The sequence below is a fragment of the Tachyglossus aculeatus genome, chromosome 22, assembly GCF_015852505.1.
Source record: "Tachyglossus aculeatus isolate mTacAcu1 chromosome 22, mTacAcu1.pri, whole genome shotgun sequence".
NCBI classification, from domain to species: Eukaryota; Metazoa; Chordata; class Mammalia; order Monotremata; family Tachyglossidae; genus Tachyglossus; species Tachyglossus aculeatus.
Window position 1 is genome coordinate 1,732,433 of NC_052087.1, and position 24,880 is coordinate 1,757,312.

General features: G+C 46.9%; 1 protein-coding gene across 2 annotated transcripts in view; it reads left to right on the top strand.

Moving 5' to 3' along the window:
* The window catches only part of LOC119943926 (protein FRA10AC1), a 73,074-nt gene that overhangs the window by 29,672 nt on the left and 18,522 nt on the right, over positions 1-24,880 (top strand). For both annotated transcript variants that reach the window (XM_038765134.1, XM_038765135.1), the window contains exons 6-9: positions 1,605-1,688; positions 4,304-4,388; positions 8,820-8,865; positions 23,135-23,248. In XM_038765134.1, the coding sequence (XP_038621062.1) occupies positions 1,605-1,688; positions 4,304-4,388; positions 8,820-8,865; positions 23,135-23,248 (329 nt within the window). The remainder of the gene's footprint in view (positions 1-1,604; positions 1,689-4,303; positions 4,389-8,819; positions 8,866-23,134; positions 23,249-24,880) is intronic.

Sequence of the window (24,880 nt, forward strand, 5' to 3'; positions counted from 1 at the left end):
GGAGGTAGATGTGTCTTTTGTTATAGTGTACATGCCCAAGCTCTTAGTACAGTGCTTTGCACATAGTAAGCACTCAGTAGATACAATTGAATTGAATTGACCGATCCGGGGGGGAGCTATGCACTGTCTGGCCTGGTGGCATTGTGCTTTGCACATAGTAAGCGCTTAATAAATGCCATTATTATTATTATTATTATTGTTATTATTGTTATTAACAGCTCAGGCCGGGCACCCTCCTGGCTCTGCACAGTCTAAGGCCTCACCAAGCTGGGCGGCCACTGCAGCTTAGTGGGGTACTTTGCTCTCTTGAACCCCCAAAATGCCTGGGCGGCAGAGGGGACGAAGCCCCTTAAGCGTGACCTTGGGCAAGTCCCTTCACTTCTCTGGGCCTCAGTTACCTCATCTGGTAACTCTGAGCCCTGTGCGGAGGCAGGGACCATGTCCAACCTGATTAGCTCGTTTCTTCCCCAGCGCTTAGTGCAGGGCCTAGCACACAGTAAGCACGTAAGTACCGCCTAAAAATCAAAAAGAGGCCACCCACGCCTCCAGTTCCTGCTCCGACAGAAGCCGTAGCACTCTCGGAAAAGGTCAGTATGCGTATATGAGCCTTCGTTTTGGCAGCGCATTCATCTCCCGTCCATCCCTTCCCTTCCCCTCGCTTCAGTCGGTCAATCAATTATATTTATTGAACGCTTACCACGTGCAGAGCACTGTACTAAGCATTTGGGAGAGTACAGAACAAAAGAGTGGGGAGACATGTTCCCTTCCCACAAGGAGCTCAATCAATCAATCAATCAATCAATCGTATTTATTGAGCGCTTACTGTTTGCAGAGCACTGTACTAAGCGCTTGGGAAGTACAAGTTGGCAACATATAGAGACAGTCCCTACCCAACAGTGGGCTCACAGTCTAGAGGAGGAGACGGGCATTAATCTCAATAAATAAATTACGCCCCATCTACCATCCCGATGCTTCGTTCCAACTACAGAATCACTTGAAGTGCTTCTGTTCTTCCCTCAAGGATTCGCTTATATACCCTTTGCACATAGTAAGCGCTTAATAAATACCATTATTATTATTATTATACCCACTCTCCTCCTTCCTATCTGTAAATCATTGTAGCGTCTGTCTCTGCCCGCTGGATTGTAAGCCCTTCGAGATCAGGGATTATTTCTACTACCCCTCTTTTACTCTGCTCATCTTAGTACAGTGCTCTACACAGATTAGGGGCTCATAGAGAAGCAGCGCGGCTCGGTGGAAAGAGCCCGGGCTTTGGAGTCAGACGTCATGAGTTCAAATCCCGTCTCCGCCAATTGTCTGCTGTGTGACTTTGGGCAAGTCACTTAATGTCCCTCATCTGTAAAATGGGGATGAAGACTGTGAGCCCCACGTGGGGCAACCTGATCACCTTGTATCCCCCCAGCACTTAGAACAGCGCTTTGCCCATAGTAAGCGCTTAACAAATACCATCATTATTATTATTATTATCATAGGTACTCGACGGGAGACTCATAGATCTTAGAACGGTGTTTCGCACATAGAAAGCGCTTAACAAATGCCATCATCATCACCAGATTGATTAATGCAAATATTTCCTTTCCTAGGGAAAATGACAAGACAGACCTGGACGTGGTCAGAGAAAACCATAGATTTCTGTGGAAAGAAGAGGATGAAGTGGACATGACTTGGTAAACTACCTGGGGTCAAGCTGTCTTACTTTTAGGTTGCTCTGGGGATTCTAGACTGTGAGCCCACTGTTGGGTAGGGACCGTCTCTATATGTTGCTGGAGCTCACCTCCTCCAGGAGGCCTTCCCAGACTGAGCCCCTTCTTTCCTCTCCCCCTCGTCCCCCTCTCCATCCCCCCGTCTTACCTCCTTCCCTTCCCCACAGCACCTGTATATATGTATATATGGTTGTACATATTTATTACTCTATTTATTTATTTATTTATTTATTTTACTTGTACATTTCTATCCTACTTATTTTATTTTGTTGGTATGTTTGGTTCTGTTCTCTGTCTCCCCCTTTTAGACTGTGAGCCCACTGTTGGGTAGGGACTGTCTCTATGTGATGCCAATTTGTACTTCCCAAGCGCTTAGTACAGTGCTCTGCACATAGTAAGCGCTCAATAAATACGATTGATTGATTGATTGATTGATTATATGTTGCCAACTTGTACTTCCCAAGTGCTTAGTACAGTGCTCTGCACACAGTAAGCTCAGCTCAATAAATATGATTGAATGAATGATTTTAGGTGTTTCACCTGGCAGGAGGGCAATTGTCTTGCTGGCGAGTCTCATTTATTCATTCATTCAGTCATATTTATTGAGCGCTTACTATGCACATAGTAAGCACTTAGGGACCGTCTCTATATGTTGCCAACTTGTACTTCCCAAGCGCTTAGTACAGTGCTCTGCACACAGTAAGCGCTCAATAAATACGATTGAATGAATGAATGAATAAATGCCATCATTATTATTATTATTACTGTCGACCGATTGATAACTTGCCTAAGAGTGTCAGTTCACATGGTGCGGCCTATCTAGATCCCGGCTGAATCAGTCCATCAGTCGGGGGGATTTATTGAGCACCTACTGCGTGCAGGAGCCCTGCGCTAAACACTTAGGAGAGTGTGACAACGGAGCTGGTGGACACGATCCCCGCCCACAAGGAGCTGACAGTCAAAGGGCACTTTGCCGAATACTGCCCCAGCTCCGTACCCCAGTTTTCTCAGATTTCATTAATTTGTATTTATTGAGCGCTTACTGTGTGCAAAGCACTGTACTAAGCGCTTAGGAAGTCCAAGTCGGCAACATATAGAGACGGTCCCTACCCAACAGCAGGCTCACAGTCTAGAAGGGGGAGACGGAAAACAAAACAAATCATGAGGACGGGTGTCAAGTCAGCAGAATAACTAGAAATAGAAATAAATACGATTGAATGAATATTTGTGAGTAGAAAGCAAACGAATCAGACCTCATAAATAATGAGTTGGGAACCCCAGAGGTGTGTATCGTCCAGGTATTGGTGTTAGTTTTCCCAAAAGGGGAAGCGACACAGTGGATTGTAGAGAATGAAGTCGTCTATTGATGAAGGCTGGGCCCCAGCCCACCAAATAGTAAACGAAAACTTTAAGAGAAGCTACTGTTCATGATAGAAGAAACTGTGGATTTTTAGAATCTGTCACGTTTACATTCGCTGTGAAGGGATTCCCGGTTAAACGAAAATTCCTGATTACTGAGACTCCGGGCCGACTGAATCAACTGAACTCATTGCTGTTTGTTTGGGCAGTGTGGAAAGGATGAATGCTTTTTCCTTATACATATTTACTATTCTATTTATTTTGGTAATGATGTGTATGTAACTAGAATTCTATTTATTCTAACGATTTTGACACCTGTCTACAGGTTTTGTTTTGTCGTCTGGTTCCCCCTTCTAGACTGTGAGCCCATCGTTGGGTAGGGACTGTCTCTGTATGTCGCTGACTTGTATTTCCCAAGCGCTTAGTACCTGCTCTGCACCCAGTAAGCGCTCAGTAAATACCATTGAATGAATGACTGAATCTGTAAAATGGGGATTGACTGTGAGCCCCGTGTGAGACAGGGACCGAGTCCAATAATAATAATAATGATGGCATTTATTAAGCGCTTACTATGTACAAAGCACTGTTCTAAGCGCTGGGGAGGTTACAAGATGATCAGGTTGTCCCATGGCGGGTTCACAGTGCTTGTCCCCATTTTACAGTTGAGGTAACTGAGGCACAGAGAAGTTAAGTGACCTACCCAAAGTCACACAGCTGACAATTGGCAGAGCCTGGATTTGAACTCATGACCTCTGACTCCAAAGCCCATGCTCTTTCCACTGAGCGACGCTGCTTCTCTGAGTCCAACCTGATTAGCTCAGATCAACCCCAGCTCTTAGTACAGTGCGTGGCACAGAGTAAGTGCTTAACAAATTCAGCGCTTAGAACAGTGCTTTCCACATAGTAAGCGCTTAATAAATGCGATTATTATTAAATACCATTTAAAAAGAAAAAATGAAGGGCCATTTCCTTAAATGGGCACTTTCAGAATCACAACTACGGCGTTTTGTGGAATCCTGCTGTTGAAATAGTCACAGCATAGTCAGGGATGAGGCGTAAAACAGATAATAGGATCTTGTGGGAACCCCCTATCAGTCCTTCATTAGCTCGGTCATGATTATTTGTAATTTACTGTTACTATTCACCGCCAGAATTTCCTCAGGTGCGAGGCGGCGATTGGATGTTTTTCTCATTGCAACAGTGTGCTCTTCTGTCTCCAGGGAGAAGAGGCTGGCCAAGAAATACTACGACAAATTATTCAAGGAATACTGTATTGCTGATCTCAGTAGATACAAAGATAACAAGGTACGCGTTCAATGAGGAGCCTTTTTCGGTTTAAGCAAAAAGTCGTGTATAATTTGCTGGTCTGTTCCAAAGTACCGGTAATTCTGGTTCTACCCAAAGGAATCCTGTGATCACCTGTCTAAATAATAATGATGGCATTTATTAAGCGCTTACTATTTTCAAAGCACCGTCCTAAGCGCTGGGGAGGTTACAAGGCTCACAGTCTTCCTCCCCGTTTTACGGATGGGGGAACTGAGGCCCAGAGAAGTGAAGTGACTTGCCCAAAGTCACAAAGCTGACAAATGGTATCCCTCCTGCTGAGGAACCTGTGCAGATCTTCGGGGCCAATCAGTCGTATTGATTGAGTGTTAATTCCGTGTGGAGAAGCAGCGTGGCGAGGAGACAGAAGCCTGGGGGTCAGAAGGTCATGGGTTCTAATCCCGGCTCTGCCGTCGCTCTGCCGTGTGTTATGTGGGGCAAGTTACTTCACTTCTCCGTGCCTCAGTTACCTCATCCAGCGCTTAGAACAGTGCTTTGCACGTAGTAAGCACTTAGCAAAGGCCATCATTATTATTATTGTTATCTGTAAAATGTGGCGTTTTATGTGTGGTGTAAAATGGTTTTAATGTGGTGTAAAATGGGTCTTGAGGCTGTGAGCCCTGCATTGGGCAAGGACTGGATCCATCCCAATTTGCTTGTATCCATCCCGGTGCTTGGCACAATTTAACGAATGCTGCTATCATTATTATTATTATTACACTGTCCTAAGCATTTGGGAGAGTACAGTACAACAGATGACTCTTCCCCCTCTTTCCCAGCAGTATCTCAGGGAAGATTGCCCACCTTCTCTTCAAATCTATCCCCTCCACCTGTACCTCTGACCCATCCCTTCTCACCTTATTAAAACACTGGCCTCCTCCCGCCCACCATCTTCAACCGCTCGCCCTCCAGTGACATTTTCCCCATTGCTTTCAAACACGCCCATGTATCCCCATCCTAAAAAAACCCTTCCTTGATTGTAACAATAATAATAATAATGGTATTTGTTAAGCACTTACTATGTGCAAAGCACCGTTCTAAGCGCTGGGGAGGTTACAAGGTGATCAGGTTGTCCCACGGCGGGCTCACAGTTTTATCTCCATTTTCCAGATGAGGGAACTGAGGCACGGAGAAGTGAAGTGACTTGCCCAAAGTCACACAGCTGAAAGTCGGCAGAGCCGGGATTTAAACCCGTGACTTCTGACTCCAAAGCCTGTGCTCTTTCCACAGAGCTATGCTGCTTCTCCTAGTACTCCCTCTAGTTACTGTCTTGTTTCCCGCTTACCTTTCCTTTCCAAATTCCTTGAGTGAGTTGTTCACACCAGTTGCCTCAACTCCCTCCCTTTCGATACTCTTCTTTTCACCTCCCCTTTCACACAGGCACACATTCTGGCTTCTACCCCCACCACCCCATTTAAACTTCCCTCTCTACGATCACCAATGCCTGCCTTTCCAGATTCCAGTGCTCCCTACTTCATTCTCATCCTCCTCCTCAACCACCTACCTATCCTCAACAATCGAGAAGCAGCGTGGCTCAGGGGAAAGAGCCCGGGCTTTGGAGTCAGAGGTCATGGGTTCAAATCCCGGCTCCCCCGCTTGTCAGCTGGGTGACTTTGGGCAAGTCACTTGACTTCTCTGTGCCTCAATTACCGCATCTGGAAAATGGTAAGACTGTGAGCCCCCCGTGGGACAACCTGATCACCTTGTAACTTCCCCAGCGCTTAGAATGGTGCTTTGGACATAGTAAGCGCTTAATAAATGCTATCATTATTATATTATTAAGCGACTTGCCCAAAGTCACAGAGCTGACAATTGGCGGAGCCGGGAATACGTTCAACCCACGTATTCAACCTGTCCCTCAATCCCATGCTTCAGCCTTCACAACTTCGCTAAAGTCGGTGCTCTTCTCTCCATCCAAATTGCTTACCGTGTTTATCCAAGCAGTTATCCTGTCCTGCCTCGACTGCTGTATCAGCCTCCTTGCCAACTTTCCTGCCTCCTGGCTCTTCCCCACTCCAGTCCATGCTTCACTCCGCTGTCTGGATCGTTTTTCTACACAAATATTTGGTCTACATCTCCCCGCTCCTCAAGAACCCCTAGAGGTTGCCCATCCACTCTAGACTGTGAGCCCACTGTTGGGTAGGGACCGTCTCTATATGTAGCCAACTTGTACTTCCCAAGCGCTTAGTACAGTGCTCTGCACACAGTTAAGCGCTCAATAAATACGATTGAATGAATGAATGAATGAATCCACCACCTCGTCAAACAGAAACTCCCCACCTTCGGCTTTAAAGAATTCAATCCCCTTGCCCCCTCCCACCTCACCTCGCTGCTCTTCTACTACAACCCAGCATACTCTCTCTGCTCCTCCAATGCCAAACAACTCACGGTACCCTGATAATAATAATAATAATAATAATAATAATAATAATAATAATAATAATGGCATTTATTAAGCGCTTACTATGCGCAAAGCACTGATCTCGTCTGTCTCATTGTCATCCTCTCGCCCATGCCCTCCCTCTTCGTATCTGCCAGACAATGACTCTCCCCACCTTCACAGCCTTATTGAAGGCCCATCTCCTCCGAGAGGCCTCCTTTCCTCTTCTCCCACTCATTCATTCGTTCAATCGTATTTATTGAACGCTTACTGTGTGCAGAGCACTGTACTGAGCACTTGGGAAGTCCAAATCGGCAACATATAGAGACGGTCCCTCCCCAACAACGGGCTCACAGCCTAGAAGCGGGAGACAGACAACAAAACAAAACATGTGGACAGGTGTCAAGTTGTCAGAACAAAGAGAATTAAAGCTAGATGCACATCATTAACAAAATTGATAGAATAGTAAATATGTACAGGTAAAATAGAGTAATAAATCTGTACAAACATATATACAGGTGCTGTGGGGAGGGGAAGGAGGTAGGGCGGGGGGGGATGGGGAGGAGGAGAGGAAAAAGGGGGCTCAGTCTGGGAAGGCTGGATGAAGACTGTGAGCCCCACGTGGGACAACCGGATCACCTTGTAACAATAATAATAATAATAATGATGGAATTTATTAAGCACTTACTATGTGCAAAGCACTGTTCTAAGCTCTGAGCACTGTTCTAAGTGCTTGTATCTACCCCAGCGCTTAGAACAGTGCTTGTCACATAGTAAGCGCTTAACAAATACCAACATTATTATTATTATGATTATTGCAGTGTCTGACAGTAAGTGTAACTATGGAACAGTACAATACTATAGTGTGACACATAGTATGGTAACAAATACCATAAAAAAGGGAGGGGGAAGGTAAGCAGGGAGTTCAGAAGGGGTGTGATGGCCCTGGATAAGGGGCGAGATTTCATAGCATGGAAGTCATGGGTTCAGTTCACAGAGCAGCGGTTGTGGATTAGGTGGAAGGGAAGATGACGACGGTCGGAGAGCTGTAAGTCAGAATTGGCGAGGCTGTGGATCGCGGTAGATCAAGATGATTCGATCTAGTGCGCGTTCACACTGATGTCTGGCTGAGGCGGGGTGACTCAAGCAGCAGTAGAATTGAGAAGTGAGAGGAAATCAGTGTCTGAGGAGGAGGTTAGAGGGATCAACACAGAGGCTGAAGTCCCCAGGGATCAGACTAGGAGAAGGACTGAGAGTGAGAAGCCATCAGAGTCAGTCAGAAATGCACGGGTGAGACTAGGAGGTTGGTAGGCGATCGCCAGTGGTAGTTGAAGAGGGTAGAATTCAGAGGAGGAAGAGAGAAGAGGGGGTGTCATAGGGTGAGAATGACATCGGAGGCCGAGGAACAGGAAGATGCGGAGAAGATAAGGTCAGAGAGAGAAAAAGAACAGCAAGCAGGTCAAGGCTGAAAGGAAGCTTGCATTTGTTGGAGACAAAGTTGCACAGACCACAGTAAACATATGCACACACACATATACAACCCCTCCACACAAACACACTCCTTGCTCCTGCCTTTCTCTTTGCCCTCCCACCCCGCAAGCAACGAGGTACACAGCAGCCCAGCTACTCTGTTGGCTTTGTAGAAGAGAGGCCAACTGTCTTCTAGCAGCAGCCCCGCGGCTTCCAGAATAATAATAATGATAATGGCATTTATTAAGCGCTTACTATGTGCAAAGATGCAGAAGATGTCACTGGGCCCAGTCAAGGATCAATCGCTTAACCAACGGCCTTGATGGAGGACTTACTATGTGCCAAACTCCGGACTGAGTGGGTGATTACCCAGAAAGAAAGTGTGTGCGGAGTTGGAAGTTGAAGCCTGATGCTCCCACTGCGCTCACCTCAAGCTAGAAAAGTTTTTTCCTAAATCAGGTTCCAGACTTGTGTAGACCTAGAAATCTTAGGAGTATGTAGAATGTGAGCTCTTTTAATGTCAATTAAATTGTGTTTAACACAGGTCTTTCTTTTTTCACCAGTTTGGATTTAGGTGGCGAGTGGATAAAGAAGTAATATCTGGAAAAGGTAATGATTGTTCCCCTGATTCTGATTATTGATGTACAAAATAATATCACCAATTCGCAGATTGGATCTCTGTTCCTCCTCCTCCCTTCTCCTCTCTTCCTCCCCCATCTCCTCCTGATTCATTCATTCGATCGTATTTATTGAGCGCTTACTGTGTGCAGAGCACTGTACTAAGCGCTTGGGAAGTACAAGCTGGCAACATATAGACACGGTCCCTAATCTACCGCTCTCTCTCTCTCTCTCTGTCTCTAGCTTTCTCCCTCTTTCCTCTTTTTCACCCTCTCTTCTGCTGATCTTTGGACTGTTTTGCTCCTCACTAGCAAGTCCGCTAGTGAGTGGATGGATTCTGGAGAAACGTTTGGAAGGGATTCACTTTGGCTAAAATGAAAGTTGGGAGGTTAACAGCAAATTGCATTTCCTAAATAGTCAAGAACTCGCTCCATCTGTTGAATGCACTTTCTGAAAATGACTATGATAAGCGGGCCAGGCTCTGGTGGAGAGTTTGGTATATGATATGTCTGTGTGTGTATAAATGTAGATCCTTATATTGTTTCCTAAAATACATCCTGATTTTTCTAATTAAACCGCTGAGGCCTGCCCAGCTCAGTGTGCATTACTGGAATTTCTGTACACAGTCTTAGGACTCCAACGATTTGTTTCGATGCTAAGTATCTGATGACTCCCATTTAAGATAACCAGGCTAGAGAGGGTTAGTTTAGCTACATTTAATACAGCGAGTCATGTAAATGGAGGTGTGGACATTGCATTTTGAGCACAGAGGAGATCTTGGGGTGGGTTTTTCCGAGGGTGGGGACCCTGGGAAACGCACCTAGAGAACAGCCACACCTGGGGAAGTTGAAGGGAAAAGTCCGGAGTGCCAATTCCCCTCTGAGGCCAGAACAGTGTCACATCTGGAAAGCCTGTTTCCAAATCTGCCACCGCTCCAACTTTTGCTCCGAAACTCGCTCTCTCTGTCCCCTCCAAGCCAGCCTTCTAACTGACACTCGCTGTCAACTCTCCCGCCTCCGTCCCCTCGCCTAATGCTCTTTCCCCGGCTTGGAACCGGGCATGAAGACTGTGAGCCCCATGTGGGACAACCTGAGCACCTTGTATCCCCCCAGCACTTAGAACAGTGCTTTGCACATAGTAAGCGCTTAACAAATACCATTATTATTATTATTATTATTATCATCCCATATTCAGAGCCCTCCTGAAAGCCCACCTCCTCCGGCCAGCCTTCTCTGATTAACTCCCAGCACCCCAAGTCATACAAACCTATCTTGCATGTAAGTTTCTACTTAAATTTATCCTTAGCGCACACACACCCATATACATATGTGCATATATACGTATACACAAATTTACTTATACATTAAATTATATGATTTCATGACTAATTACTTTTAGTCCTGTTTTCTTCATTAGCGTATAAAATTCTGGTGGTCTGGAAACAAGCCACTTATATGTGTTGCCTTTTAAAGTTCATTGCACCTAGTAGGTGCTCAGTAAATACTACTTCTGAGAAGCAGCATGGCTCAGTGGCAGGAGCCCGGGCTTTGGAGTCAGAGGTCAGGGGTTCAAATCCCGGCTCCTCCACTTGTCAGCTGGGTGACTTTGGGCAAGTCACCTCGCTTCTCTGGGCCTCAGTTCTCTCATCTGTAAAATGGGGATTAAGACTGTGAGCCCCACGTGGGACAACCTGATCACCTTGTATCCCCCCCAGTGCTTAGAACAGTGCTTTGCACATAGTAAGCACTTAACAAATACCATCATTATTATTGCTTCTGTCGCTGCCGGGAGTATGTCTTGCTTTCTTCTGGCCCACTTCCTCCTGGGAAGGGGAAGAGAGCTCAAAGAGCTGTGGGGGTGAAACTAAATGGCTGTGCCAGCCACAACTCTCTTCAGGGATTTACACCCCCCCACCCCCCCATCTCCTCTCCCTGTCCCCCTTCCCTCAAGTCGGTGCTTCTGATTGCAGGGAAACCCTACTTTTTATTGTCTGCCAAGAGCTGAAGTTTGAGGGGCCGTCAACCCCCGGCCCACGTCCTCCCCCTGGCCCGCAATGCCCTCCCTCCGCACATCCGCCAAGCTCGCTCTCTTCCTCCCTTCAAAGCCCTACTGAGAGCTTACCTCCTCCAAGACGCCTTCCCAGACTGAGCCCCTTTCTTCCTCTCCTCCTCCCCACCCCTCCGCCCTACCTCCTTCCCCTCCCCACAGCACCTGTATACATGTTTGTACAGATTTATCACTCTATTTTACTTGTACATATTTACTATTCTATTTATTTTGTTAATGATGGACATTTAGCTTCAATTCTATTTATTCTGACGACTTGACACCCGTCCACATGTTTTGTTGTGTCGTCTGTCTCCCCCTTCTAGACTGTGAGCCCGTTGTCAGGTAGGGACCGTCTCTATATGTCGCCGACTTGTACTTCCCAAGCGCTCAGTACAGTGCTCTGCACACAGTAAGCACTCAATAAATACGATTGAATGGGTGAATGAATGAGTTGCTGAAGCCAAAGCTGCCCTAATTTCTATAAGTATTGACCGTAGAAAAACTGGCAGGTGTCCGAGGCCTTCTCACGCGTGTGGATGTATAAGCAGAAGATTTAGCAAATACATCCTAGAAAGTTCAGGGGGCAAAGGCTATACCAATCCCATCATTAGAGAAGCAGCGTGGCTCAGTGGAAAGAGCACAGGCTTTGGAGTCAGAGGTCATGGGTTCAAATCCCGGCTCTGCCACTTGTCAGCTGGGTGACTTTGGGCAAGTCACTTCACTTCTCTGGGCCTCAGTTCCCTCATCTGGAAAATGGGAATGAAGATGGTGAGACCCCCATGGGAAGACCTGATCTCCTTGTATCCTCCCCAGTGCTTAGAACAGTGCTTTGCACATAGTAAGTGCTTAATAAATGCCATTATTATTATTATTATTATTATTAAGGTCCGGGCCATAGGGTGCTTTCATGCTTGTCCTGATTATCAAGAAAAAGCATCAAACACAGCTGTTTTTCTCGTTTTGTTCACATTGAGTCCTCACTTGCCCTTTCCCATTTCAACCGCTCCCCAATTACGGTTAACTTGTATTTGCTTAGCAGAAGGTAAAGTTGTAAGAGTACAGTCTCTAGGAAAGTTGCTCTTGGATTCTAGGGTTTAGCACAGCACTCTGCACATGATAAGGGCTCGTGAACTACTGTTGATTTTTTGATTGCTGGAAAACAGACTTTTATTCGGTGGCTCGCTTCTGCCCTGTGCTCTCCTCCCGCCCCTCCCCTCCCCACCCCCCGGCTACATTCATTCATTCAATCGTATTTACTGAGCACTTACTGTGTGCAGAGCACTGTACTAAGTGCTTGGGAAGTCCAAGTCGGCAACATATAGAGACAATCCCTACCTAACAACGGGCTCTCAGTCTAGAATGGGGAGACAGACGACAAAACAAAACACGTGGACAGGTGTCAAGTCACACCCGGACACACACGTAGACACGCCTGGCTACACACGCAGACACTCACATAGACACCCCCGGCTACACACGCAGACACACGTAGACACACACACACTGTGGTCCTCCTTATTTGAAAGACAGACTTGCTTTGCTGGCAGTTTGCTCCCTTTCTCTCACTGTTCAGTCCTGTTTCTCTCACTGTTTCTCTCACATTTTGTCCTGTCTTCCACCGTTTAGTCCTGTTTCTCTCACCCCCCTCTCTGCAGTTTCACATTTTGTCCTGTCTTCAGGGCATCTCTCCTTGGATGTCCCGCCGTCACCTTAAACTGAACGTGTCCCTAAACAGGACTCTTCCTCTTCCCCCGCAAGTCCTGTCCTCCCTCTGACTTTCCCATCACTGTAGACAGTACCACCATCCTCCCTGGCCCACAAGCCCGTAACCATGACATTATCCTTGACTCATCTCTCTCATCCAGCCCACGTATTCTGTCACCAAATCCTGTCGCTTCTACCTTCACAACATCACTAAAATCCACCCTTTCTTCTTCATCCAGAGTGCTCCTACGCTGATCCAAGCACTTAACCTATCCCACCTTGACAGCCGCATCAGCCTGTCTGTCATATTGTTGCGTCGTCCTCTCACAAGCGCTTAGTACAGTGCTCTGCACACGGTAAGCGCCCAATAAGTACGATTGACCGACTGAATGATTGACTCTTCGCTGCCTCCTGTCTCTCCCCATTCTAGTCACTCACTTCACTGAAGTGCCTGGAGTATTTTTCTAAAAAAGTGGTTACTCCATGTTACCCACTTCTCAAGAACTGCCAATCGTTCCTCAAATACCTCCTTATCAAACAGAAGCTCCTTACCATCAGCTCTTACCTTATTGATTTCCTCCTAAAACCCAGGCTTCTCACTTTGCTTCTCTAACGCCATCCTGATCACTGTCCCTCTATCTTGTCTATCTCACCGCCAATCCTTTGCCCTCTTTCTGGCCTGAAATTCCCATCCCCTTCATATCAATCAACTAGTCATATTTATTGAGCTCTTACTAGGTGCAGGACACTGTAAGACTTGGGAGAATGCAATACAACAGAATTAACAGATGTTTCCTGCCCAGAACGAGTTTTATATCCAACGGACCACCCACTCTCCCCACGTTCAAAGCCTTTTTGAAATCACATCTCCTCCGAGAGTCCTTCCCGGATTAATCCTCATTTCCCCTATTCCCTCTCCCTTCTGTGTCGCCCTTGTACTTGGATTTGTACCCTTTCAGCACTTGATATTCACCTCACCCTCAACACTTATGCCCATCTCCATAATTAATTTGTTTATATAATAATAATAATGATGGCATTTATTAAGCGCTTACTATGTGCAGAGCACTGTTCTAAGTGCTGGGTAGGTTGCAAGGTGATCAGGTTGTCCCAGGGGGGCTAACAGTCTTAATCCCTATTTTACAGATGAGGTAACTGAGGCCCAGAGAAGTGAAGTGACTTGCCCAAAGTCACACAGCTGACAATTGGCAGAGTGGAGATTTGAACCCATGACCTCTGACTCCAAAGCCCGGGCTCTTTCCACTGAGCCACACTGCTTCGCTGTCGATATCCATTTCTGTCTCCCCTTCCAGATGGAAAGTTCAATGTGAGCAGGGAACACCGCTACCCTGCTCATTCAAGCTCTCATCCTATCCCGTCTGGACTACTGCATCAGCCTTCTCTCTGATCTCCCATCCTCGTGTCTCTCCCCACTTCAATCCATACTTCATGCTGCTGCCCGGATTATCTTTGTCCAGAAACGCTCTGGCCATATTACTCCCCTCCTCAAAAACCTCCTGCGACTCAGGCAGAAACTCCTCACCCTGGGCTTCAAGGCTGTCCATCCCCTCGCCCCTCCTACCTTACCTCCCTTCTCTCCTTCTCCAGCCCACCCCGCACCCTCCGCTCCTCTGCCACTAATCTCCTCACCGTGCCTCGTTCTCGCCTCGCCTGTTCTCACCTGTCCTGCCATCGACCCCCGGCCCATGTCATCCCCCGGGCCCGGAATGCCCTCCCTCTGCCCATCCACCAAGCTAGCTCTCTTCCTCCCTTCAAGGCCCTACTGAGAGCTCACCTCCTCCAGGAGGCCTTCCCAGACTGAGCCCCTTCCTTCATCTCCCCCTCGTCCCCCTCTCCATCCCCCCCATCTTACCTCCTTCCCTTCCCCACAGCACCTGTATATATGTATATATGTTTGTACATATTTATTACTCTATTTATTTATTTTACTTGTACATATCTATTCTGTTTATTTTATTTTGTTGGTATGTTTGGTTTTGTTCTCTGTCTCCCCCTTTTAGACTGTGAGCCCACTGCTGAGTAGGGACTGTCTCTATATGTTACCAACTTGTACTTCCCAAGCGCTTAGTACAGTGCTCTGCACACAGTAAGCGCTCAGTAAATACGATTGATGATGATGATGATGTTCTAAGCACTGGGAACTGTTCTAAGCCCTATTGCTTCCCAGGACGTTGGTCCTGATCTGTTTTATCTAAGCGCGGAGATCGTGATGCTCTCTGGACTTTGTGTTGGCTCTTTGAGGAACAACGAACTTGAATACAAAAGCTTGCAGCTGTGTGCTTTAGGAGATCTCTCAACCTCCTGTCTCTCCCCACTTCAGTCTGTACTTCACTCTGCCGCCTGGATTATCTTTGTAGAGAAACACTCTGGGCATGTCACTCCCCTCCTCAAAAACCTCCAGTGGCTGCCTGTCAACCTTCGCATCAAGCACAAACTCCTCACTCTCGGCTTCAAAGCTGTCCATCCCCTCGCCCCCTCTTACTTCACCTTCCTTCTCTCCTTCTCCAGCCCAGCCCGCACCCTCCGCTCCTCTGCCACCGCTCACCTCCTCACTGGGCCTCATTCTCCCCATCCCGCCATCCATCCCCGGCCCACATCCTACCTCTGGCCCGGAATGCCCTCCCTCCTCACATCCGCCAAACTAGCTCTCATCCCCGCTTCAAAGCCCTACTGAGAGCTCACCTCCTCCAGGAGGCCTTCCCAGACTGAGCCCCCCTTTTCCTCCGCTCCTCCTCCCCTCCCCATCACCCCGACTCCCTCCCTCTGCTCTGCCCCCTTCCCCGCCCCACGGCACTTGTGTATATTTGTACATATTTATTATTCTGTTTATTTTATTAATGATATGTGTATATAGCTATAATTCTTTTTATCTATTTTGATGTTCTTGTTTTGTTGTCTGTCTCCCCTTTCTTGACTGTGAGCCCATCGTTGGGTAGGGATTGTCTCTATCTGTTGCCGAATTGTACTTTCCAAGCGCTTAATGATGGCATTTATTAGCGCTTACTATGTGCAAAGCACTGTCTCCTTCGCCCATAGCGTGAACCACTTCCTCCTTCTGGAAACCCTGCGAGCCGTTGTTGGGTAGGGACCGTCTCTATATGTTGCTCACTTGTACTTCCCAAGCACTCTGCACATAGTAAGCGCTCAATAAATACGACTGAATGAACTCATTAGTGAATGCCTAACATTGCAGTTGCTGACAGTTTTCTCCTGCTTCTGGCGGGTACATCTCAGTCTCTGTAGCTGGCTCTTCTTCTATTCATTCATTCAAATGCATTTTTTGAGCGCTTACTGTGTGCAGAGCACTGTACTAAGCGCTTGGGAAGTCCAAGTTGGCAACATATGGAGACGGTCCCTACCCAACAGCGGGCTCACAGTCTAGGAGGAGAAGACAGATGGCAAAACAAAACATGGGGACACTGTCTATCTCTCCCCCTCGCCTATAGCTGTCACTCAGAGCTGTGATCGACAACCCCAATTATCTTGTCTTATCAATCAATCAATCAATCAATCGTATTTATTGAGCGCTTACTGTGTGCAGAGCACTGTACTAAGCGCTTGGGAAGTACAAGTTGGCAACATATAGAGACGGTCCCTACCCAACAGTGGGCTCACAGTCTAGAAGGAGACAGAAAACAAAGCACAACATATTAACAAAATAAAATAGGGAGTGAAGGAGCCTGTTGTTGGGTAGGGCCAGTCTCTATATGTTGCCAACTTGTACCTCCCAAGCGCCTAGTACAGTGCTCTGCACGCCGTAAGCGCTCAATAAATACGATTGAATGAATGAACAGACTTCTATCACTTGTCATGCTGTTGAGTCGTGTCTGACCCAAAGTTCCTCCATGGACATGTCTCTCCCAGAACGCACCGCTCATTCATTCATTCAATCATATTTATTGAGCGCTTACTGTGTGCAGGGCACTGTACTAAGCGCTTGGGAAGTACGAGTTGGCAACATATAGAGACGGTCCCTACCCAACAGTGGGCTCACAGTCTAGAAGGGGGAGACAGAGAACAAAAGAAAACATACTAACAAAATAAAATAAATAGAATAAATATGTACAAATAAAATAAGTAAATAAATACAGTAATAAATGCATACAAACATATATACATATGTATATATATGTATATATACATATATACTCTCACCATCTGCAATCATTCCTGGCTCAGTGGAAAGAGCCTGGGCTTTGGAGGCAGAGGTCATGGGTTCAAATCCCAGCTCCGCCAATTAGCTGTGTGACTTTGGGCAAGTCACTTCACTTCTCTGTGCCTCAGTTACCTCACCTGGAAAATGGGGATTAAGACTGTGAGCCCCCCAGTGGGGCAACCTGATCACCTTGTAACCTCCCCAGTGTTTAGAACAGTGCTTTGCACATAGTAAGAGCTTAATAAATACCATCATCATCATTCTGGTAGTGTAACCGGAGAGTTTTCCTGGTAAAAATCCAGAAATGCCTCCTTCCGCACGGTAAACCTGAGTCTCCGCCCTCGAATCTCTCCCAGGCCACTGCTGCCCAGCACAGGGAAGTTTTGACTTGTTGCGGATTGCTTTCCACTCGCAAGCCAAGCCTCTTCATTCATTCATTCATTCAGTCATATTTATTGAACGCTTACTGTGTGCAGAGCACTGTAGCAAGCGCTTGGGAAGTACAAGTTGGCAACATAGAGAGACGGTCCCTACCCAACAGTGGGCTCACAGTCTAGAAGGGGGAGACAAACAACAAAACATATTAAAAAAATAAAATAAGTAGAATAAATATGTACAAATAAAATAAATAGAGTAATAAATACGTACAAACATCTATACATATATACAGGTGCTGTGGGGATTGATCGGAGAAATTAAGAGTTTCGAGGAAACGCTATTCACGTAGCGTCTTTACACTTTCAGGATGTTTCATTGAACTGCATACAGATTACTGCTGCAGTTAAGTTCTTAATGGGTAGAATAATTCACTTGGATCAGAACGAATGCTCTAAAGAAGTTGGCTGTAATCATTACCAGTATTTTCTTTTGCAGAGAACTGTAGTAGGCTCTGATGATGATGGTGACGGTATTTGTTAAGCGCTTACTATGGGCAAAGCACTGTTCTAAGCGCTGGGAGGAATATTAATCAAGGATTATCCAGATTATCATGGTATATAAAAGTAGATTATTAGTATTTGTTGATCTTCTGCACCCAGTAAGCACTCAGGTGCTATTGATTGACAATACAAATCACTGTACTAAATTCCACCAAAAGACATAAGAATAATAATTCGTCACTGGTACCCCAAGCGCTTAGTCCAGTGCTCTGCACACAGTAAGCGCTCAATAAGTACGATTGAATGAATGGATCTGTACTGGGTGGGAAGGATCTAGCAACGGTTTCACTGATCGATCTGATCAGTGTCAGTATTTTTCTGATCGATCAATCAATCAGTAATGTTTATTGAGCACTTACTGTGTTCAGAGCACTGTACTAAGTGCTTGGGAGAATACAATGCAACAGAGTTGATAAACGCATTCTCTGCCCTCCAGTCTAGTAGAGAAGCAGCGTGGCTCAGTGGAAAGAGCCCGGGCTTTGGAGTCAGAGGTCATGGGTTCGAATGCCGACTCCGCCACACGTCTGCTGTGTGACCTTGGGCAAGTCGCCCCAGTTCCCTCATCTGTAAAATGGGGATTAAGACTGGGAGCCCCACGTGGGACAACCTGCTCAGCCTGTATCCCCCCGCAGCACTTAGAACAGTGGTTGGCACGTAGTAAGCGCTTAACAAATGCCATCATCATTATTATTATTATTAAATAATGAGGTAAATACCCTGAGAGCCAGGGTAGATCACTTCTAAAAGGAACAGTTCTCAAGCTCCTAAGCACTTTCCTGGTGTCATATCCCGGCCCACATTCCAAAAGTTGCTTCAGGGACTTCTTCCTGACCTGCTTTTGTGCAGCACTGTGAGTCCACTGTTGGGTAGGGACTGTCTCTATATGTTGCCAACTTGTACTTCCCAAGCGCTTAGTACAGCGCTCTGCACACAGTAAGTGCTCAGTAAATACGATTGATTGATTGATTGATTGGGGGAGAGAGAGAGGCTGCTCCGTGGATCCTTTGGGGCTGGTAGAAGAGGAAGAACCACCCCAGTCCTTCAGCCTGCAGCTTCAACCTCAACCTCCTCTTGGGGAAGCAGCGTGGCTCAGTGGAAAGAGCCCGGGCTTTGGAGTCAGAGGTCATGGGTTCAAATCCCGGCTCCACCACTTATCAGCTGGGTGACTTTGGGCAAGTCACTTCACTTCATTGGGCCGCAGTCCCCTCATCTGTAAAATGGGGGTGAAGACTGTGAGCCCCCCGTGGGACAACCTGATCACCTTGTTAACCTCCCCAGTGCTTAGAACAGTGCTTTGCACATAGTAAGTGCTTAATAAATGCTATCATTATTATTATTATTATTATTATTATTATTATTATAATTATTACCTACTCCGAGCTGTTGGGTTGGGACTTCACCCTAGCAGAGGCGGGCAGGGCAATGGGATGCAGCAGCCACTGATAAAATGGGGGGGACAAGGAAATCCCCAAACCTACAGAGAGACTAAATGGGGAACGGCAAGACCCACAAAACGAAACACTTTCCATTTATAGACAATTCCAAAGTTAAAAAATAACCTTAATGGTCAAAGAACCCTCTTCCGGGGGCACGGCTAGTGCTAGAATTGGGATTAAGGGACCGTCTCTCTATGTTGCCGACTCGTACTTCCCAAGCGCTTAGTACAGTGCTCTGCACACAGTAAGCGCTCAATAAATACGATTGAATGAATGAACGAATGAATGATTAGGGCTAGGGTTAAGGCGAAGGCTTGGGTTGGCACCCAAGGTGGTGTTTGGTTTCGGGCAGGGACAAAGTAAGGTGAGAGATGGGTGTTGACCATCGGTTTGGTTGTCGAAGGCCCGTTTGAAAGACGGATACCGATGGCGGTTTTGTCACTGGTGGCCCATTGAGCATTTGATTTTTTTGACTTGCATCTGCACACAGTAAGCGCTCAATAAATACGATTGATTGATTGATCTGGGGCCTGGAGAGCAGTGTGCAGAAATGCGGGGCTTCCCCAACTTAAAATCACCCACGATGAAACCAAACCAGGGATATAACGTCAACTGTTGTTGGGTGACTTATCCCAACACCCCCGCCCATCCCGGCCCCGTGATCCGGCTGAAGGCCGGAGGTCAGGAAATCCCAAAGATAACGAAGCCGGACCATCCCTTAAAGACTAACAGCTGGAATCCCTGTAGATTGCCCAGATCCCTGTGGACGGGGATCCCTTCTACCAACTCAGCCAATATTGTACCCTCCCAAGCGCTTAGTACACTCTCCCAGGTGATTCCAAATCTGGAATCAATCAGTGGTATTCACTGAGTTCTTAATGTGCGTGGCACACTGTATTAAGCGCGTGGGAGAACATTATATAAGCAGCGTGGCTCAGTGGAAAGAGCCCGGGCTTTGGAGTCAGAAGTCATGGGTTCAAATCCCCGCTCCGCCACTTGTCAGCTGGGTGACTTTGAGCAGGTCACTTCACTTCTCTGGGCCTCAGTTCCCTCATCTGGAAAATGGGGATGAAGACTGTGAGCCCCCCATTGGACAACCTCATCACCTTGTAACCTCCCCAGCGCTTAGAACAGTGTTTTGCACATAGTAAGTGCTTAACAAATGCCATCACCATTATTATTATTAATGTGTTAATTAAGCACTTGGGAGAGCATAATATAAGCAGCGTGGCTCAATGGAAAGAGCCCAGACTTTGGAGTCAGAGGTCATGGGTTCTAATGCCGGCTCCGCCACTTGTCAGCCGTGTGACTTTGGGCAAGTCACTTCACTTCTCTGGGCCTCAGTTCCCTCATCTGTAAAATGGGGATGAAGACTGTGAGCCCCCCGTGGGACAACCTCATCACCTTGTAACCTCCCCAGCGCTTAGAACAGTGCATTGCACATAGTAAGCACTTAATGAATGGTATCATTATTATTATTATTATAACAGTAATGGTGATGGCATTTATCTTTGACACATACTATGTGCCAAGCTCTACACTGAGCATTGGGGGAGATTCAAGATCATCAGAATGGACCCAGCCCCTATTGTTGTCCGTCTCCCCCTTCTAGACTGTGAGCCCGTTGTTGGGTAGGGACCGTCTCTATATGTTGCCATCTTGTACTTCCCAAGCGCTTAGTACAGTGCTCTGCACACAGTAAGCGCTCAATAAATACGATGGAATGAAAATAATAACACTAGTAGTACTAATTTTGGTATCTGTTAAGAGCTTACAATGTCCAAGCACCGTACTGACTGCTAGGGTAGAGACAAGATCATCAGTTCAGACACGGTCCCTGTCACCCACGGGGCTCCCAGGAATAGATCTTAAATCCCCATTTTATAGATGAGAAGACTGAGGCACAAGAGAAGTTAAGCGACTTCTCAGTCAGGCAAGTTCATTCATTCAATCATATTTATTAATAATAGTAATAATAATGATGGCATTTATTAAGCACTTACTATGTGCAAAGCACTGTTCTAAGGGCTGGAGAGGTTAAAAGGTGATCGGTTGGTCCCACGGGGAGCTCACAGTCTTCATCCCTATTTTGCAGATGAGGTAACTGAGGCACAGAGAAGTGAAGTGACTTTAAGCGCTCAGTAAATACAATTGAACGAACTGCAGAAGCAGCAGGCCTAGTGGGTAGATCACGGGCCCTGGAGTCAGAAAGACCTGGGTTCTAATCCTGGCTCTGCCACTTAATAATAATAATAATAATGATGACATTTATGAAGCGCTTACTTTGTGCCAAGCACTGTTCTAAGCACTGGGGTGGTTACAAGGCTGTCAGGTGGTCCCGCGGCGGGCTCCGAGTCTTCATCCCCATTTTCCAGATGAGGTCACTGAGGCCCAGAGAAGTGAAGTGACTTGCCCCAAGTCACCCAGCTGACAAGCGGCGGAGCCGGGATTTGAACCCATGACCTCTGACTCCAAAGCCCGGGCTCTTTCCACTGAGCCACGCTGCTTCTGCCACCTGCCTTGGGTGAGTCACTTAACTTCTCTGGGCCTCAGTTACCTCATCTGGAAAATGGGGATTAAGACGGGGAGCCCCATGTGGGACAGGAAACGTGTCCAACCCGCTTAACTTGTATCTACCCCAGCGCTTAGAACAGTGCCTGACACATAGCAAGAACTTTACAAATACCATTAAAAAACCCCAAAACTTCGTTCTCAGAGCCCACTGTTGGGTAGGGACTGTCTCTATATGTTGCCAACTTGTACTTCCCAAGCGCTTAGTACAGTGCTCTGCACACAGTAAGCACTCAATAAATACGATTGATTGATTAGCAATTTTTTTGAGTTTTAATATATATACAGCTCTCATTTCTCATGCAAGCTTTGAATCTCAGTCAGTATTTAGTAAACATGTAAGTACAGAAGCACTAAGCACAGACTGTGAGCTCATTGTTGGGTAGGGACCATCTCTATATGTTGCCAACTTGTACTTCCCAAAGCGCTCAGTACAGTGCTCTGCACACAGTAAGTGCTCAATAAATACAATTGAATGAATGAATGAATGAAGTACTTGAGAGGCAGGGTGGCCTAGTGGAAAGCGCCTGAGCCTGGAAGGAGAGGGCCTGGATTCGAATCCTGGCTCAACCGTTTGCCTGCTGGGTGACTTCTCTCTACCTCAGTTTCCTCATCTGAAAAATGGGGATTCGATATCTGTCCTCCCTCCCTTTTAGACTGTGAGCCCTGTGTGGGGCAGTGACAGTGTCCAATCTGATTGTAGGGGGTTTACCACAGTGCCTGGAACATAGTGAGCACCGAACAAACACCACTATTACGAAGTACCTAAAACGTGGAAACCCTGGCGTCCAAGGAAGTCAGAGGCCAACGGACATGGAAATATAAAAATGCCTGATTTGGGTCACCCTCAATCTTCTGGAACTCCATGCAGCAGGATCAGTGGTGGAGAAACTCTAACCCACAGGTTCCTCAGCCTCTGTTTTTCTATCCTAAGGGATTTCCCTGCCATCGGGACTTCAGAGGTTAGGGAAGACAGTTCCCAAGCCTTGTGATTCTCGGTTCTACTTTATGACACGTCTGTCCCCTCTCCCAACTGAGTTGAGTTGAGTTGTAACTTTTGGTCTTCCCCTAGATCTTTCAGAGCGGTAGGCCAGGTTTTTTAATGTGCTCATCCTATTTTCAATGTACCCTCCAAAAAAATTATGGCTGATGAGTTAATCCAGGGTTTTGCCGGTCATTAGGCATTTTTGAAAGCCACATCTCTCCAGCACCGAAATTGCTTCTAAAAATGGCTCAGTGTCCGGGAGAATCGAGCTCGTTTAAACTAAATCTTGTTTGAAGGTAGCTTAGAGGCAAATTCCAGAGGTTAGGCAAAGCGTTGACCGGAGACAATTGAAACCCAGCTAATGATTTAACCAAGGTTTACCGTTGGCATCTCTTTGCAGGTCAGTTTTTCTGTGGCAATAAATACTGCGAGGCCAAAGAAGGATTGAAGAGCTGGGAAGTGAACTTCGGTTACATGGAGCATGGGGAAAAGAGGAATGCACTCGTTAAACTGAGTAAGCAGACCATGTACTCGGACTTAACGTCACATCACTTCTCCTCTGGGAACACGTTCAGCCGGGATCGCCGGCTGGCCGAATCTCAGGACGGCTCTGAGCAGGAACCAGGCCAGCCGGCCCTTGGGTATTCAGTCCAGCTGCCTCTCCAAAGCACCTCAATAATAATAATTGTGGTATTTGCTAAGTGCTTCTGTGTGCCAAGCACTGTGTTAAGTGCCGGGGTAGATGCGGTATAGTAATGATGGCATTCATTACGCACTTACTATGTGCGAAGCACTGTTCTAAGCGCTGGGGAGGTTACAAGGTGATCAGGTTGTCCCACGGGGGGCCTCACAGTTTTAATCCCCGTTTTACAGATGAGGTCAGAGGCCCAGAGAAGTTAAGTGGCTCGCCCAAAGTCACACAGCCGACAGTTGGCGGAGCTGGGATTTGAACCCCTGACCTCTGACTCCAGAGCCCGGGCTCTTTCCACTGAGCCACGCTGCTTCCCTAAGCAGATGGGCTACAGGTATTGATTCCCCATTTGACAGATGAGGGGACTGATGCCCATCGACGTGAAGTGACCTGCCCAAGGTCACAGAGCAGACAATAATTATAATAATGGTGGTATTTGTTAAGCGCTTACTATGTGCCAAGCACTGTTCTATACTTTGGGTTGATACAAGGTAATCAGGGTGTCCCACGTGGGGTTCACAGTCATAATCTTATTTATTTATTTATTTTACTTGTACATTTCTATCCTACTTATTTTATTTTGTTGGTATGTTTGGTTCTGTTCTCTGTCTCCCCCTTTTAGACTGTGAGCCCACTATCGGGTAGGGACTGTCTCTATGTGATGCCAATTTGTACTTCCCAAGCGCTTAGTACAGTGCTCTGCACATAGTAAGCGCTCAATAAATACGATTGATTGATTGATTGATTGATAATCCCCCTTTTACAGATAAGTGAGGCACAGAGAAGAAGTGAAGTGACTTGCCCAAAGTCACACAGCCGATAAGTGGCGGAGCCGGGATTAGAACCCAGGCCCTCACACTCCCAGGCCCGGGCTCTTTCCACTAGGCCTCGTGGCTCTTCATCTGGCTTCTCCAGCAGTTCTGTCAGCAGCATGCACGAGCCTCGGAGCATCTAGCACGATGCTCTGCACACGGAAAGCGCTCAATAAATACGATCAAGCGTCCAAGCGTCTGGAGAGGTGCCGCTTGTGGCTCAGTGCAAAGAGCCTGGCCTTTGGAGTCAGCGGTCATGGGTTCGAATTCCGCACCCACCACATGTCTGCTGGGTGACCTGGGGCAAGTCACTTCACTTCTCTGAGCCTCAGTTACCTCATCTGTATAATGGGGATGAAGACTGTGAGCCCCACGTGGGACAACCTGATCACCTTGTATCCCCCCCAGCGCTTAGAACAGTGCTTTGCACATAGTAAGCACTTAACAAATGCTATCATTATGATTACTATTGGCGCCGTACATGCCTCTGCTGGGATTCTCACAGCTGCTGCTCAGTGGGCTGATGTGGATTTGGGCGTACCACGGGGCCGAACACACGTTGTCCCAGTAATAAGCCTCCGGCGACTTAAGTGTCCCTCTGAGAAGCAGCGTGGAGAGTCGCCCTCGGGAATACCAGAGGAAA